Source organism: Lipophrys pholis (assembly GCF_963383615.2).
Source record: "Lipophrys pholis genome assembly, chromosome: 18".
Taxonomy (NCBI): domain Eukaryota; kingdom Metazoa; phylum Chordata; class Actinopteri; order Blenniiformes; family Blenniidae; genus Lipophrys; species Lipophrys pholis.
The window spans coordinates 22,546,244-22,560,190 of NC_137646.1; the positions used below are offsets into that span (position 1 = coordinate 22,546,244).

Below are 13,947 nucleotides of genomic sequence, written 5' to 3' on the forward strand. Positions count from 1 at the left end.
TGTTTTAGGACGCAGCTGTTCCAGCTGGACGTCGTCACAGACGGGTCGAGAGGTGAGGACAGCCTGCTGTCAGAAGAGGAGACATGGAGGACTCTCCAAACTTTCATACAAGCTGTGGAGACTAATCAGAAAAATAATCGACTGATAATCACTATTGTGTTTTAGTATCGGTGGAGCATTGGCAACGTGTTCCTCCCCCAGCAGCAAAGTAAAAATTTATTTTATTTTATTCTATCAAATTACATTTGATTTAATTGAACTAAAATAAGCAAACTGAGGCCCTGTTTACATGACAACATTTTAAGTGAAAACACATTGTTTTTCAGTTCTCATTTCGGAAAAACTTCGCATTTAAACGACAATGTTTTGAAAACAATGTCCATTCACACAGAAATTGTAGAAACACTGAAAAAGATGTACTTTGCATGTCGGGCCACTAATTGGTGAATTAGTGCTGTTAGGTGGTTTTCTTGTAAAAGAATTACATACACATGCGTGCAGAGAACAAAATGCTATTAACATTAACAGTGGCGAGTACATGGACATTCGTATGGACGAGGAAATTGGGTCGTTATTACGGCGACTGGTAGTTCTAAAACTACCAAGTCCCAGGAGAATATGAACTAGGAGTCATGACACGATTGTCCATCTCCTCGCGCATGTGCAAAAGACCTGTTAACTACAGCCGTGGTGCACATGCGCAGTATGTCGCCGTAACCGTACACTTACAAGATCAATAGAGGATCATTCTTTTCAAAACACTAACGCTGAGGTTCTGGGTGCCGCCTTGTACATGGTAGCTATAATGGAAATCATCACTTTCATAACAGTTACTAATTTCTGGTATTGTGGGAGAAATGCTGTCGGAAAAACACAGGAGGGTGAATGAGGCTGGCTCACTCACACACACACACACACACACACACACACACACACACACACACACACACACACACACACACACACACACACACACACACACTCAGCCATACAAGTACAGTCTTCACCTCAAGTGTCATTAACAGATGTGTTCTTTCATGCTGCTGACTCAGGCTGCTACTCTTCATGTGCTACTTGAAGTCAGGACGTGTGACGACGCTCGGACACACCATATTCACACACTCTCACGGAACACACACACACGCACACACAACAGAACAAACACACACACCAGCGCAAGTTGGTCAAACTAAGCAAACGCGGATCGTGTTGCAGTCAAACAGAATGAACTGAATCAGATATCTTATCAGATTTCTCCCGACAGCGACGCTGCAAAAGCAGCATGTTTGAATGTGTGTGTGTGTGTGTGTGTGTGTGTGTGTGTGTGTGTGTGTGTGTGTGTGTGTGTGTGTGTGTGTGTGTGTGTGTGTGTGTGTGTGTGTGTGTGTGTGTGTGTGTGTGTGTGTGTGTGTGTGTGTGTGTACTTCGGTGAGTGTCTCTTGCTTCCTGTTAACGAGGTTTCAAGAGAGAAAGGCTGACAAATACCCAGAGAGAGTCTATTTTTGGCCACAGAGAGAGCTGAAGAGACAACCGGGTTAAATGAGAAAAGAGGTTCAGCAAGGCGTAAAAACAAAACAAGATTAAAAAGTAAATAAATAAACGGGGAAGAAGAAAGGAGAATAAACACAAACTGAGAAGTGAGAAATGTAAAATATAGGGCGGTTGTGGGTGTGAATGACAGTGTGACAGCAGCAGAGCATCAGTGGAAATGTTGTGGCCTGATTAAGAGGAGCTGCGTTAAAAAGCACAAAGAAAACCAGAAGTGTTGTTAAAGTGGGTGATTATATATTTTCACCTTTATAAAAATGACCCTCACGACGTTTAACAGAAGTAATAAACACTTCGAATGCAAGTGTTTTGAGCTGAACTATGATGATTTGAGGTAAAGTGTCACAAAATGCAAAAAAAAATACATGCAAATTTGTTGTCCTTTTTGTATGCAGAAGTAGTTGTTTTTGTTTGTTCCCTATTTTGTCTATAGGTCCTGTGAGTATACACGTTAGAAAGAAAACATTTTAAAGCTCCCTTAAAACTGAATCTTAAGGACTTAAACCTACGAAAAGAGTTGAAGCCGTCCGTAAGTTACAAAGCAACCCTTCTCAAGTCTGTTTGTATCAGGCTTGATGATTTCCTGGTTTTATCTGTGACATAATGAGGAGGCTGGTGTCAAACAACAAGCCCTCAGTGCAGAATAGTGTGTGTTTATACCGATTTAAAAAAAACGTTTTAAGTTCTCTGTTTTCACTTGAAAACGTTGTCACTTAAAGGGGCCTTCATTTCAAGATACGTTGCAACTCGAGTTTCAATTCTTGTGTGTTTCTACTCACAAGTGTTAAAATTCAACACTTGTCATAAAGAAATATATATACTGTCTTCGGTCCAGTGCTGATAACGAAATTGCAGCAGTTTAAAACAGGAAATTAAGCTGACATTTAGTACTTAGAAGAACAATGTAGTAACTGTTACTCTCAGCCATAACACCATATTTTATACTTAACGTTCACAGGTTAACTTGCACTTGATGAAAAACCGCACCCAACTTCCAGGTAGAAATTTGCAAACGCTAACTGCAGAAGACGTTTCGCATCTACGTCCGCATTTAAAATCTAAATGAAATTAACCGCGAACATCATCAGTCACTCGTTTATAAAAGGATACGAGCTCAAGAGACGAGCAAACTGAAACCCGTGTTTTGTGCTGTCAGTCTCCATTAGCGAACTGACAAGACAAAGACGTGAAGCAAAACGATGCCTGTGGACACACACACACACACACACACACACACACACACACACACACACACACACACACACACACACCTTGCGCTGCCTGATAGCATACGTTGGCCCATTAGCGGCTCCGCTCACACGCGCTCGCGCGCAAACCTGACGGGGCTGAAATGTGTTCGCTCATTAGCGGTAACACAAACACACAATTAGGAAAACGCACGTCAGTTCACTCGCGACGACGACGAGCTGTAATTGTCTCCCCGTCGTTAGCACATTTCCACAGCGAGTGTCACCGTGCCAGATATCACCGGCGCCGCCTCTTCACGTCCCTCGCACAATTTTAGCGTCTCTTGGCGGTTTGGACGTCGCGTCGACACGAGATGGAAGAGACGGCGGAGGCGCAGCTTAGAGAGGAGGACTTCAAGAGGACAACGCAGGAGGAGGGAGAACGACGGGGAAGGAGATCGATACGGGCAAGTGAACTCACTTAGAGTCACTTCATCCGTCGTCCGCCGGTGTAAATCTCAGTGACGTTCACACTCGCGCAACATCGTCGTGGGAAACGAGGAGGGGTTCTACTTTTGGGTTGGACGCACAGTGAGCTTAAAATATGTGGGAAAAGCTACAGAGGTAGAGGAATATTCTAGATTAACCCTATCGACTCACAATGCATGCATTTGGTCATTATTTTATATGCAATTTTTTTATATTCACTTTTAAATATTAGGTAATAATTTGAGTCAGCATTAAGTTTAAAGGGGTTTTTAGCTTCGCATCTGCATTCTTGAAAACCATCTCATGGGAAACACAGAGAAAAGACTTGCAGGCTGTGTGGTGGTTTGCTGAGCATCTTTCGGAAGCTCTTCTGTTGCTCTTCTTTTTCTCACGGCTTTGACGTCGTGCCGAAATTCAGATTCATATATTGCGACGCTCTAATATGTCTGGTGACTTCCAACTGAAAGGTATCAGATTACATTTTTGCGCTTGTGACGCTCCTTCCAATCACACCATGGTGAGAGCAACCAGACAGACATGGAAACAGAAAAACGTTTCCAGACGTTCGTTTTTGCATAACGAGTACCCAGTGCGTGCAAACGGCTCATTTGAATACCGTTTGCATGTGATGTCACTCGTGGTGTTATTCTTGGTTGATCCCTTGCAAAGAAAAAAAAAAAAGCAAGCAAAACGAAAGTTAAACTTATGAACATGCAATTTTAAAACACTTTATACAGGATCTCAGTAAACCAGGCCCAAAGTATGAGTCGTCTGCTGAATGCAGAACAGACGTCACTGCTACTAGGAATTTTGGTAAAGTCGTGAAGTTATCAGACGGAATATCAATCTCTAGTCTTTCTAGCTCAAGTTTGTGAAGAGACAGACAATCTGTGCACAAGCTGATGTTGCCGACCTCTAGACAACGTGTGAAGGAACCGAAAATAAGCAAATAAGTGTCATCTTGAACCTGTGAGACTTCAAAAAAAAGTGCGTTAGGTCAAAACAAAAGGTCTGCTTACCGAAGAGAAAGAGCTAAAAAAAATGAGTGACGTCAAGAAGCAGGGTGGACAGATGAAGGAGGGTGGGATGAAAGGAAGGGAAAGGAGGACTGGATGATGGATGACGAAGGTCAGAAACGAGAGAGAGGAAGGAGCACGTAGAGATCAAGGCAGGAGGAATAAAGCATAAACAGGTGGCGGCAACGAAAAAGAGGAATCCTAATAAGAAAGGACACAAAGGACAAACAGCAGGAGGGTAAAAATATAGACGGAAGGTAAACCATGTTCTTCCATTCAAAAGTTAATGTAGAAAATGACCAAAAAACTGGATAAAAGCAAGATTGTTGGGAGATTTTCGCTTCACTTAACGTTGTTTTTTTTCCCCCCCTCCAGTTTGTAACCACTCTGACTGAAAAGAAATCTCTTTGTCGACTCAATGATCAGTCAGCTCTTATAAATAGCTTCTTTTGTGCTCCGTCATCTTTTGTATATCACCCTTTGAAAATCTGGAGCAGGAATCACGAGCGTTTACGGAAACGACCCCAAAGAATAAATCTGGGACATCCCACTTTATTGTTAAGATTTGAAAAAAAATTAAATAAAAAAGACACAGAAGACTTTGAAAGTCCAGGTTTTCTCTTGAAGTTTAGACTTTCAAATCTTTCTAGGGGTCTTTTCTTGATTTCTTTGAATGCAGAGTTTTGAAGGATTTCCCTAGATTCTTGGATGACCGAGAGTCTCCTCGTCGGAAGGGTCGACATCCGAAGGAAACACGAGGTCAGATCAATAGAAACTGAGTTAGATGTCTCCAGTTAACAAACGGAAAGTCCAGCCAGGGAGACAGGCCGACTCAGCATCACACACCGTGTCTCTGTGTGTGTGTGTGTGTGTGTGTGTGTGTGTGTGTGTGTGTGTGTGTGTGTGTGTGTGTGTGTGTGTGTGTGTGTGTGTGTGTGTGTGTGTGTGTGTGTGTGTGTGTGTGTGTGTGTGTGTGTGTGTGTGTGCATTAGTGGGCGTAAACCCATGCATGTATGATTAACAGTGCAGTAATTTCATTAAGGGGAATCAATAATCCATGCGGACCGTTGCAAGTTAGCCACTTTGTCATGGATTAACTATAAATTACAAGCAGTAATATTGAAAGTGCTCCGGCGGAGGCTGCAACTGCAAGTATGAATCGGGATGAAGCATTTACGGAAAGACGGAAACACCTTGATACTTCAACAAGGGTTCCCAAACTAAGGGTTCCGGGTCCCGAATCGGGTGAAGACTTTCATGCCGGTGGGCGCCAATAGACGATGGATGCAGTTACAAATCCCTCTGCATCCTATACTGTTCCCTACCAAATCAAACTAGGATTTTAATCCCTCCCAACAATCTATCTAATGGCCCGACATGAAAACGCAAAAAACTTTCCTGAAACAAGAACACAGAATGTTGTCACGCAAACGGGGCCTTCGTTTATTCAAACCACTGTCTGTGCCGTTTTGTGCGGACCCCGGGGAGATTATCCACGCCACTGTGTCTCTAAAAATGGATGAATAAATCCAGCCTTCACCTCAGAGACTCGCCGCGTCTCTCATGTGGAACTGATAATTGCAGCTGTGCCGCAGCCACATATCAGTGCTTCGTGTCGGTAAAAAGGTACCAACACAGGAATAAAACATGAGCGGCGGGAACAACAGGAAGCCCATTTGGACGACTCGTGACATCAAATGAGCCTTGTAAATGTGCAGAGTCAAGGTAGGGAGGCGAAAAGGAGCTGGTTTCTGAAGCAATAAGCACACAAACAATGTGTTTCCTGCACTCTTTGTACCAAGCGAGTGAATAACACATCTGAAATAGTTGAGACGCCTCCTCAACAGTCCTGCCAACCTGTTGTGGTGGTAAATATGGGTATTAGAGCCTGTTGTGTACTGGTTTCTTATATAACTCCAGACCTCTCTCTCTCGCTCTCTTATTGACCCGTGCAATATTGCAGCTGTATCACATCAAGCCAAGGGTAGAAATCAAAGCCAACACACACACACACACACACACACACACACACACACACACGAGCCATCCCACACACTCATGCACCCTCCTCAAGCCATTTCTGTCACACACACACACACACACACACACACACAGCTATAGCTCGTCCTCATCTCCATTGCGGCGAACACCCACACAGATTTCCGCACTGGAAGCGAGATGGATGATAAAGAAGAACAAATATAGCCGGTTTGATTCCAGCATGCAGGAAATCCACACTGAAAAGTGTTACCTGTTGGTCAACATTGACAACGCCACAAATAAGACCGGTTATATAACCGCAAGCGGCGCGAGCTATTTCTGAAGGAGGAGGTTGTGAATCGGGAGAGGATAAAAGTTTGGGATTATATTTACCGACCGGTTACATTCACGTCGAGTTGAAGGCAAATCATTGACGGAAGTGGAAAATACACTTTGAGCTGTTCATTTATAGGAAAGAATTAGGAGAAATAGGCAGTGTTTAATCAAAACATAGGGGAAATGTAGACAACATAATGAAAAATTAATACCAGAAACAGAAAAGGGGAAGAACACACCTTTTTCTTGTAACACAATGAGGGGACTCTCCTTTATACTCTTTCTAAATGTACTTGTGTTTTCTCTTTGCTACAGGAAACAAGGAAAGGTTATCAAAGGTATTTCTGCTGAACAAACACCTCATTTATGCTCCAGGTATGAAAGACGACAGATACCATACAACTCCATCAGTACAGTGTGGCCAAAGAGAAATCTCAGATCCACTTCGAGTGGATCAAATCCATCCCAATCAATGCATTTGATAATCGCTGATCTACAGTATATAAACAATAAAATTGCCCCTGATCCAATACCATCAAAACCAATCAAGACATCCCTACTTTAAAGTGCAGGACAGTAGTACTCAATGGTGATAAACCTTTTTCCAAACATCCAGTGAATAATTCATATGTCGCCAATGAATCTTTCAATGTGGATAATTTGTAGGCATTTTCAAATTTTACAGTCTATCTGACCACATTACAAAAGGCCTTCAATGCAAGCACAGGGTAGAAATGTTCTTGTGAGTATTTGAGTGACTGCTCCATGAAGGGTGTAGGAATGAACATGTTTCTCAATCTGCATGATTGCGGTAGTGCCAAATACATAAAAACGTCAAACAATCCGTGTCTCCATTCATTTTCCACTAAGGAAGTGAGAGTGAGGCAAATGAGAAGAGGAGGAGGAGGAGGAGGAGGAGGAGGAGGAAGAAGAGGACAGTTGGATGTGGCAAAAACATGAAGGTGAAGGAAAGGTGTGAAATGTTACATAACCGAGTCTACAGAAAAAAGATCTGAGAGGTCATTTCTTGAATTTGAACCCCAAAATTGAAAATAATATATATATTATATATATTTTTTTTAAATTGTATTTCAATTCAGCATAATGTATCAAACCAGAATTTGAAATAGAAAAACCCAAATAGAATCTCTACATTTGGTTTCCTGGCTGGTTTTCTAGCAAGGTTTATACATTTTGTTTGAAAAGTAGCAGGTAGCTCAACACTAAAACTGCTCAATTTTTTAATTCAATAAATGTTTGCAGATCAAATTCAGCTGTGTTTATCTGTAAATGTGTGTCTTTTACACGTCTTGCTTGTACTAAGTGCTCGAGAGAAAGTATAAGACACAGAGTAGTTTAGCTAGCTTTGGCTTGTTTCGCCTATAATGGCCGTAATGTTGACGCAACCCTGTCTTTACCGTACTTTTTTGACTTCGTTCTCCCTTCCTGTACCCTATTTACTCGCTTCACGACGCCGTCATTCAGCTTAGTGACAGTTAACTGCTAACTCGGGGGCTATTTTGCCTTTCACAGTAAGTGTGCACTGAATTAAATTAAGGAGAACCTAGAGAGACAAAGCCAGTAGAAGGAAGGGGAAAATGACTGCGAGTGTGATAGAACATTAGCAATTAGCTGACAGGTACTCACAGGAGTACTCCGAAATACCCGTACTTAAAGAGGAAACTTTGCCAATAAGGTGCAGTAACGAGTTTAGTTTAAACCTATTTTCATGTTTTGTAAAGCTTCAGCTTCTCCTGTTTAGAAGTGAAACCGGTCTATTTAGTACACTTACAATAGCATCATCTGCATACGTGGAGGCATATTAATAACAACAACAGATACTAAATGGGCCAGTGCGATGAAGAATATTGGTCCGAAGTAACGTGAAAGTTTACATCATACTGTTCTCTGTGTGCATACATGGTTTGATGTTTTATAAAAACACAGCACCAGCTAGTCTCCTGACATGAAAAGTGTGTTTAAATTTTTTTTTTTTAAATCCGAATATTTCTGAAATGAAAGGGTAAAAAACAAAGCTTATCATTATTGTTTAAACAGGACTAGAGTTTCCCCACCTATTTATTCTAGTCACGGGCATTTTAACTTCATTGTTTTGGTCAAATCAGTCTTTTGCAATAGATTCTTCCTCCACAGGTTGCCTGAGGAAAGGCAGATTGTCTGATCTCTCTGCTGAAGGTCCTAGAAAATGTCTTATTGTGGTTTTCCTTGACATGTGACCCGTTTGGGAACCCAAAGACTTTTCTCTCTCAAAAGTCTTTGACAATTGAAAAGCCGAATGCATTTTAACTGCTATACAATTTCAGGGTTACAAACAATTGACGCAACGGGTCACCTGAATGCAGGCGAGAGGCAGGCAGGAAATGTGAAGTAAGACAGGAGGTAGCGTGCGACGTAAAGACGTCAAACAGAAACACTGCGGTTTACGAGGTAGGTGTCAGCGCCAAGGACACCGCGACAACACTTCCTCACACTCAACAGACCATGAGTTTGTCTCGTCTCACCAGCCCGGTGAGGCTGCTACTACGTACGTCAAAAAAAAAAACCCTAAACAAGCTGGTGAAAGAACGGCGGTGAAAAAGTGAAGCCCATCCTCTCAAAGAGTGCAGCGAATCAATCTCCATCAGGCTCAAAATCCAATCTGCTCGGTGGAGTCAACAGGCTCAGTTTTACCGAGTCAGCCAATTAGCAAATCTCCAAGGTCACATTCATTTTAATTACAGAGGAAGACTGTAAACCGGCGGCAGCAAAACATTTACTGCGCGAGTGGCTGCCAGGCCGGAGTGGGATTGTGGAAAAGAAAAAAGATTTTCATCCGAACTCGTGAAAAGAAGTGACAGACAAACTCATGCACACTCTAACCTAACCCCAAAGCCCCACGACTTGGGTTTTCTCGATTCACGAGTTACCGTATTCCCTGGACTATAGTCGCTCACAAGTTTATCTGACACTGAACTCTTTCGCCAGCTTGGTTTAGAATTTCTAATGTATACAGCATTTATTTTTAATTTTCTGTTTAATTTCTGCTGTGCATTTTTTTTTTATAGATAGTCGCATAAAAGGTTATGGAGTTTTTTCGGCTGTGCTGCACCAATATTCTGTTGTCATACAGTGACATCTAGAGGTACAAGATGGTATGTACCAACATATTTTTTACTACTTGATTTAAGTGATGAGCCAAACCGCTAACTAAAAAGTCGGACTTATAGTCTGTTTGCATGTAGAAAGTCAACTTTTAGTGTCGCATTACAGTTTCTAGTTGCTTCTATTTGTTTTTTTTGTAACTTTTTTCTACGTTATGATATAAACAAGTGGTTTTTTTTTACTATTGTGACCAAATATTTATTAAAGAGGATATTAATATAATTACAAATTTACCAAAAATTCTGTCTAAATGGAGACATTTAAATAACACAAACATTACAGAAGATTAAATTTTAGTTTAAGCCTATTCTAGGTGAGTGAATTTCACCTTTCTTTATGTTGATTGTTTGTTTTACTTTGAAACGTCAATGTTTTGGATTTCTTTCTTTTATTTCGGACTTTTGTGTAATTCTTTTTAACAAATCTATATTCAAATACTCATATCAGAAATTATTGAATTTACACAGAGGTAAACGTACTATACATCTTAAACTAAACAAAGTGTTTAAGTACATTTTATAAAAAAAAACAGTTTCTACTTTTCATAAATTACACTCATCCTATATGAACACAAATCCTCTGTCATAATGATCTCCTGGCTGACTTCATTTAAACTCCGCAGGTGACAGAAAGAAAAAAGGAAGTTAAATTATTATGGTCTAGTCTTCACACTGACCCAGTAACCATGGCGATGTGTTTATATGCACACACACATGCACATGCACACACACACACACACACACACACACACACACACACACACACCGTGTCACGTCGGCATCCAATGAGATTAGCCGATCAATACCAGACTGATATCCAATACCTTTATCTACGCCGGGCACTATGGGATGTCATCGCCATGGCGACGCAGGGTTGCCGGGTATCCTGTGTCTCCTATTGATCCGAGTGTGTTTTACAGTTGACGGTCAATGCAGGTAATGGATGATGATCTCTCTCACTCACTCACTCACTCACTCACTCACTAACACACACACACACACACACACACACACACACACACACACACACACACACACACACACACACACACACACACACAGGAAGATAGTGATATCTCCGACATCATCTGTTGTTTGTATTGAAATTGTAGATTTAATCTCATTAATATTAGATGAAACACAATCACCTGAGTTTTTAAATGCCAGTGGGAGACTGATCTGCTCATCCATTACAGTAAATCTGATGCCACTGATGCAGCTCGCAGCTACGGGAAGTCCAATATGAAAGGGAGCTGTTCCTGTTTGTTACGTCACAGCTCTTTTAGAACAACTTATCATGCCATCAGCAGACCTCCAGCAGACTCCTACGAGATTGGAGGTCCGATATAATAACATGTAACGAGACACCACCACTTTCAGCTGCTACTAACTGATCACAATCACATGCGTAGGTTTCGTACTCTTCACTTTCGTCGTTTGCAACGCGAAAACAGTCGCAGAACTGCTGTCTCTTTAGCTTTTAGCCACAGCAGCTGTGATTAGCATTATCAGCTTCGCTTTGAAAGAGCTGGCATTACTTCATCAATCAGTTACTTCCAAGAGGAGCTCGATTCAGATTATAGAGCATCTTCCTTCCATTAACCTTACCTGAGCCCACACGTGTCGCAGCAACGCTACAATAATACAACTTGGTGCATTTTAATTTAAAGATGGTTAAAAGTACGGCAAAAATGGTGACTTACTACTACTTTTTAAGGTAGGCCTGCACAATGTATTGCAAATTTATCATCATCGCAATATCAACTGCATCCGCTGTGATGGAATAAGTTCTACTCATTACTTCAATATTATTTCATATCAAGTAACAGCAGGTGCTTAAAGCACAAAACTTCACTTCAGGTTAATTTTGGACGCAAAAATCTCAAAGAAAGAAAAGACATAAACTTCATGGTAGACAAGAATATCACATTTTGCATGTTACACTACTCATTTAGCCTTGTTTTGATGCAGTAACTGTAACTAAATATGACACCAAGGATTAAAAAGTGACACAAGAAGATACCCTTGAAAAACTGCCACGTTCGTCTCTGTCCTTCAGCGAGATGTTTACATTTTATATCAACTCTTAAATAACCAAGAAGTTCAATGAAGCTTCTAAAACAAAACTGTATGACTTTTCCGTGTGAATCCAAGCGTTTTAACCCCCAGGTTGGATTTCACATCATAAACGTATCAAAAGACTGACCAGACAGTCAAGCACAAAAACAATAACATCGTCTGCATAAAGCATAATCATCCGCAGTGAAAGTCTGAATCAAGAATCTGAATCCCGGCGTGGTTTTCTGAGTGTTGAGGTCAAAATGTGTCCGAATTCAATGTTTGACTCAAAGCTCTCCTCCAGTCAGACACACGCCTCCTCTTTCACTCTGGTGGTCTCCTACCTTCGCTCTTATCTGTCCCGAGGTGGACACCTTGCGGATCAGCTTGTGCGACGTCTCTTCTTGCTCTCCGTCGCTGTCGGACGACTCTTCTCCTGCTTCACCAGCCTCGAAGGAAAGAATAAACAAAACGACTCAAATAAAATATCCACTCAATGTTCATCTAGAAAAGACAGCATTTTTGCTTTTTCTCATTCAAATAAATAATGAACCGTGAGTTCGACCTCTGCAAGAACAGAAACGAATAGAACTGAAGAACCAGTCCGTCACAGCTTCAAAAACTCTCTCAAAGGAATTGTAGCGTCTCTGTGTTGGACACATCATGACAATTTGTATTGAGATGATAAGAAAGCACAACACTGTATACTGTAAACAAGTTACAGAGAGACAATTAAAATTGTTCAGGTTTGGTAATTAACATTAAATTACCTCGATAAAACCAAAATTTACCATTTCTATCTTTACAATTCATAAGGAAAGTGACCATATTTGGTCATGCCTGCACCTCTTTGTGTTTTCTGAGCTCACAAAGGATAAATCTCAGCTGAATATGGAAACAAGTGGGCTTTTTTTGTAATACTTCTTATTTTGAAAGTACAGTTTAGAAAAGTAGAGGTTTTATTTTGCTTTTTAAGCTGCTTTAAATGTTTTATTAGTTTTAGCAATTTCAAATATTTTTATCCCATTTTACCAGTTTTCTTTTTTTAAACCATGTTGTTTATATATTCTTTTTAACCTTTTTCAATAGTTTTTCAGTTATTTTAACCATTTATGTATGTACTCATTCCACCATGTATTTATTTTTATATATACCAATTATTTTTTGCCATTTAAGCTGTTCATCCCTTCATTCATTCAGTCATTCATTCATTCATTCATTCATTCATTCATTCATTCATTCATTCACCTATACCATTTGTTTTTAGCGGTTTGGTTATTTTTTATCCTATTCACATTTGGTAGTGATATTAACCATTTAAACAGATTTACCAGGTTTATTTTTAACATTTTTTTCTTTGTACAACTATTTTTGCATTTTAATATTCTTTGTTGTCTTTTTTTCTTCTAAAAAAGCTTTGAATATAAAAGTGTCCTTACAATGTGAGTCCTTTCTGAGTCCGCTTGGGGCGACCCTAGCGACTCGCTGTGGCCCTCCACGTACAGGACATTCGGGTTGAGTTTAGATGCCATGGCGACGGTCGGAGGAGCGGGAAGACGGGAGCGAAGCGAAGACTTCAAAGAAGGAGAAGGAGGAGGAGTGAAAGAGAAAGAAGAGGAAAAGGTGGAGTCTGGCTGAGCCGAGGAAAAGAGGAGAGGATGAGGAATGGGACAGCAGGCTGCGGGACGCCACGCTCGTCCTCTTGCTGATCCGTCTGAAAAACATGGAGGGATGAATTATTGATCGGAAGAGAACTTAGAGAGCCTTTTTTTTTTTTTTTTTTCTTGGCTAAGAGTGTTGGCAGCCCCTGCTCTATAAGTCCAGACCACATAAACAACTGACTTTCCCAAATCTTAGTAAGTCAGCTTCCACCGTGGTCACCATGGGAGAAAAGACTGAATGAGGACCCGTTTCTCACTTCCTCTTTGCTTCTTCCTGAAATCGTGGTGAAGGAGACTTCTGAGGTTTTACAGTTGGCCCAGTGTTTCTAAATAAAGCTGCTGCGACGCGGGGCGGACCTTCAGGACAATGTTGCATGTAGATTGAACCAATAAAACAACCATGCAAAGTGTAAAATGACAATCCTGGATGGCTGGCTGGATGGATGGATGGATGGATGGATGGATGGATGGATGGATGGATGGATGGATGGATGGATGGATGGATGGATGG

At 41.0% G+C, this 13,947-nt stretch overlaps 1 protein-coding gene across 1 annotated transcript in view; it reads right to left on the minus strand.

Annotated features, from left to right (window-relative positions):
- LOC308124048 (diacylglycerol kinase delta) overlaps positions 1-13,947 on the minus strand; it is a 69,178-nt gene that overhangs the window by 52,270 nt on the left and 2,961 nt on the right. The window contains exons 2-3 of the mRNA XM_080486830.1: positions 13,215-13,489; positions 12,120-12,224 (exon numbers count right to left, since the gene is read on the minus strand). Coding sequence (XP_080342956.1) covers positions 12,120-12,224; positions 13,215-13,307 — 198 coding nt within the window. The 5' untranslated portion in view covers positions 13,308-13,489. The remainder of the gene's footprint in view (positions 1-12,119; positions 12,225-13,214; positions 13,490-13,947) is intronic.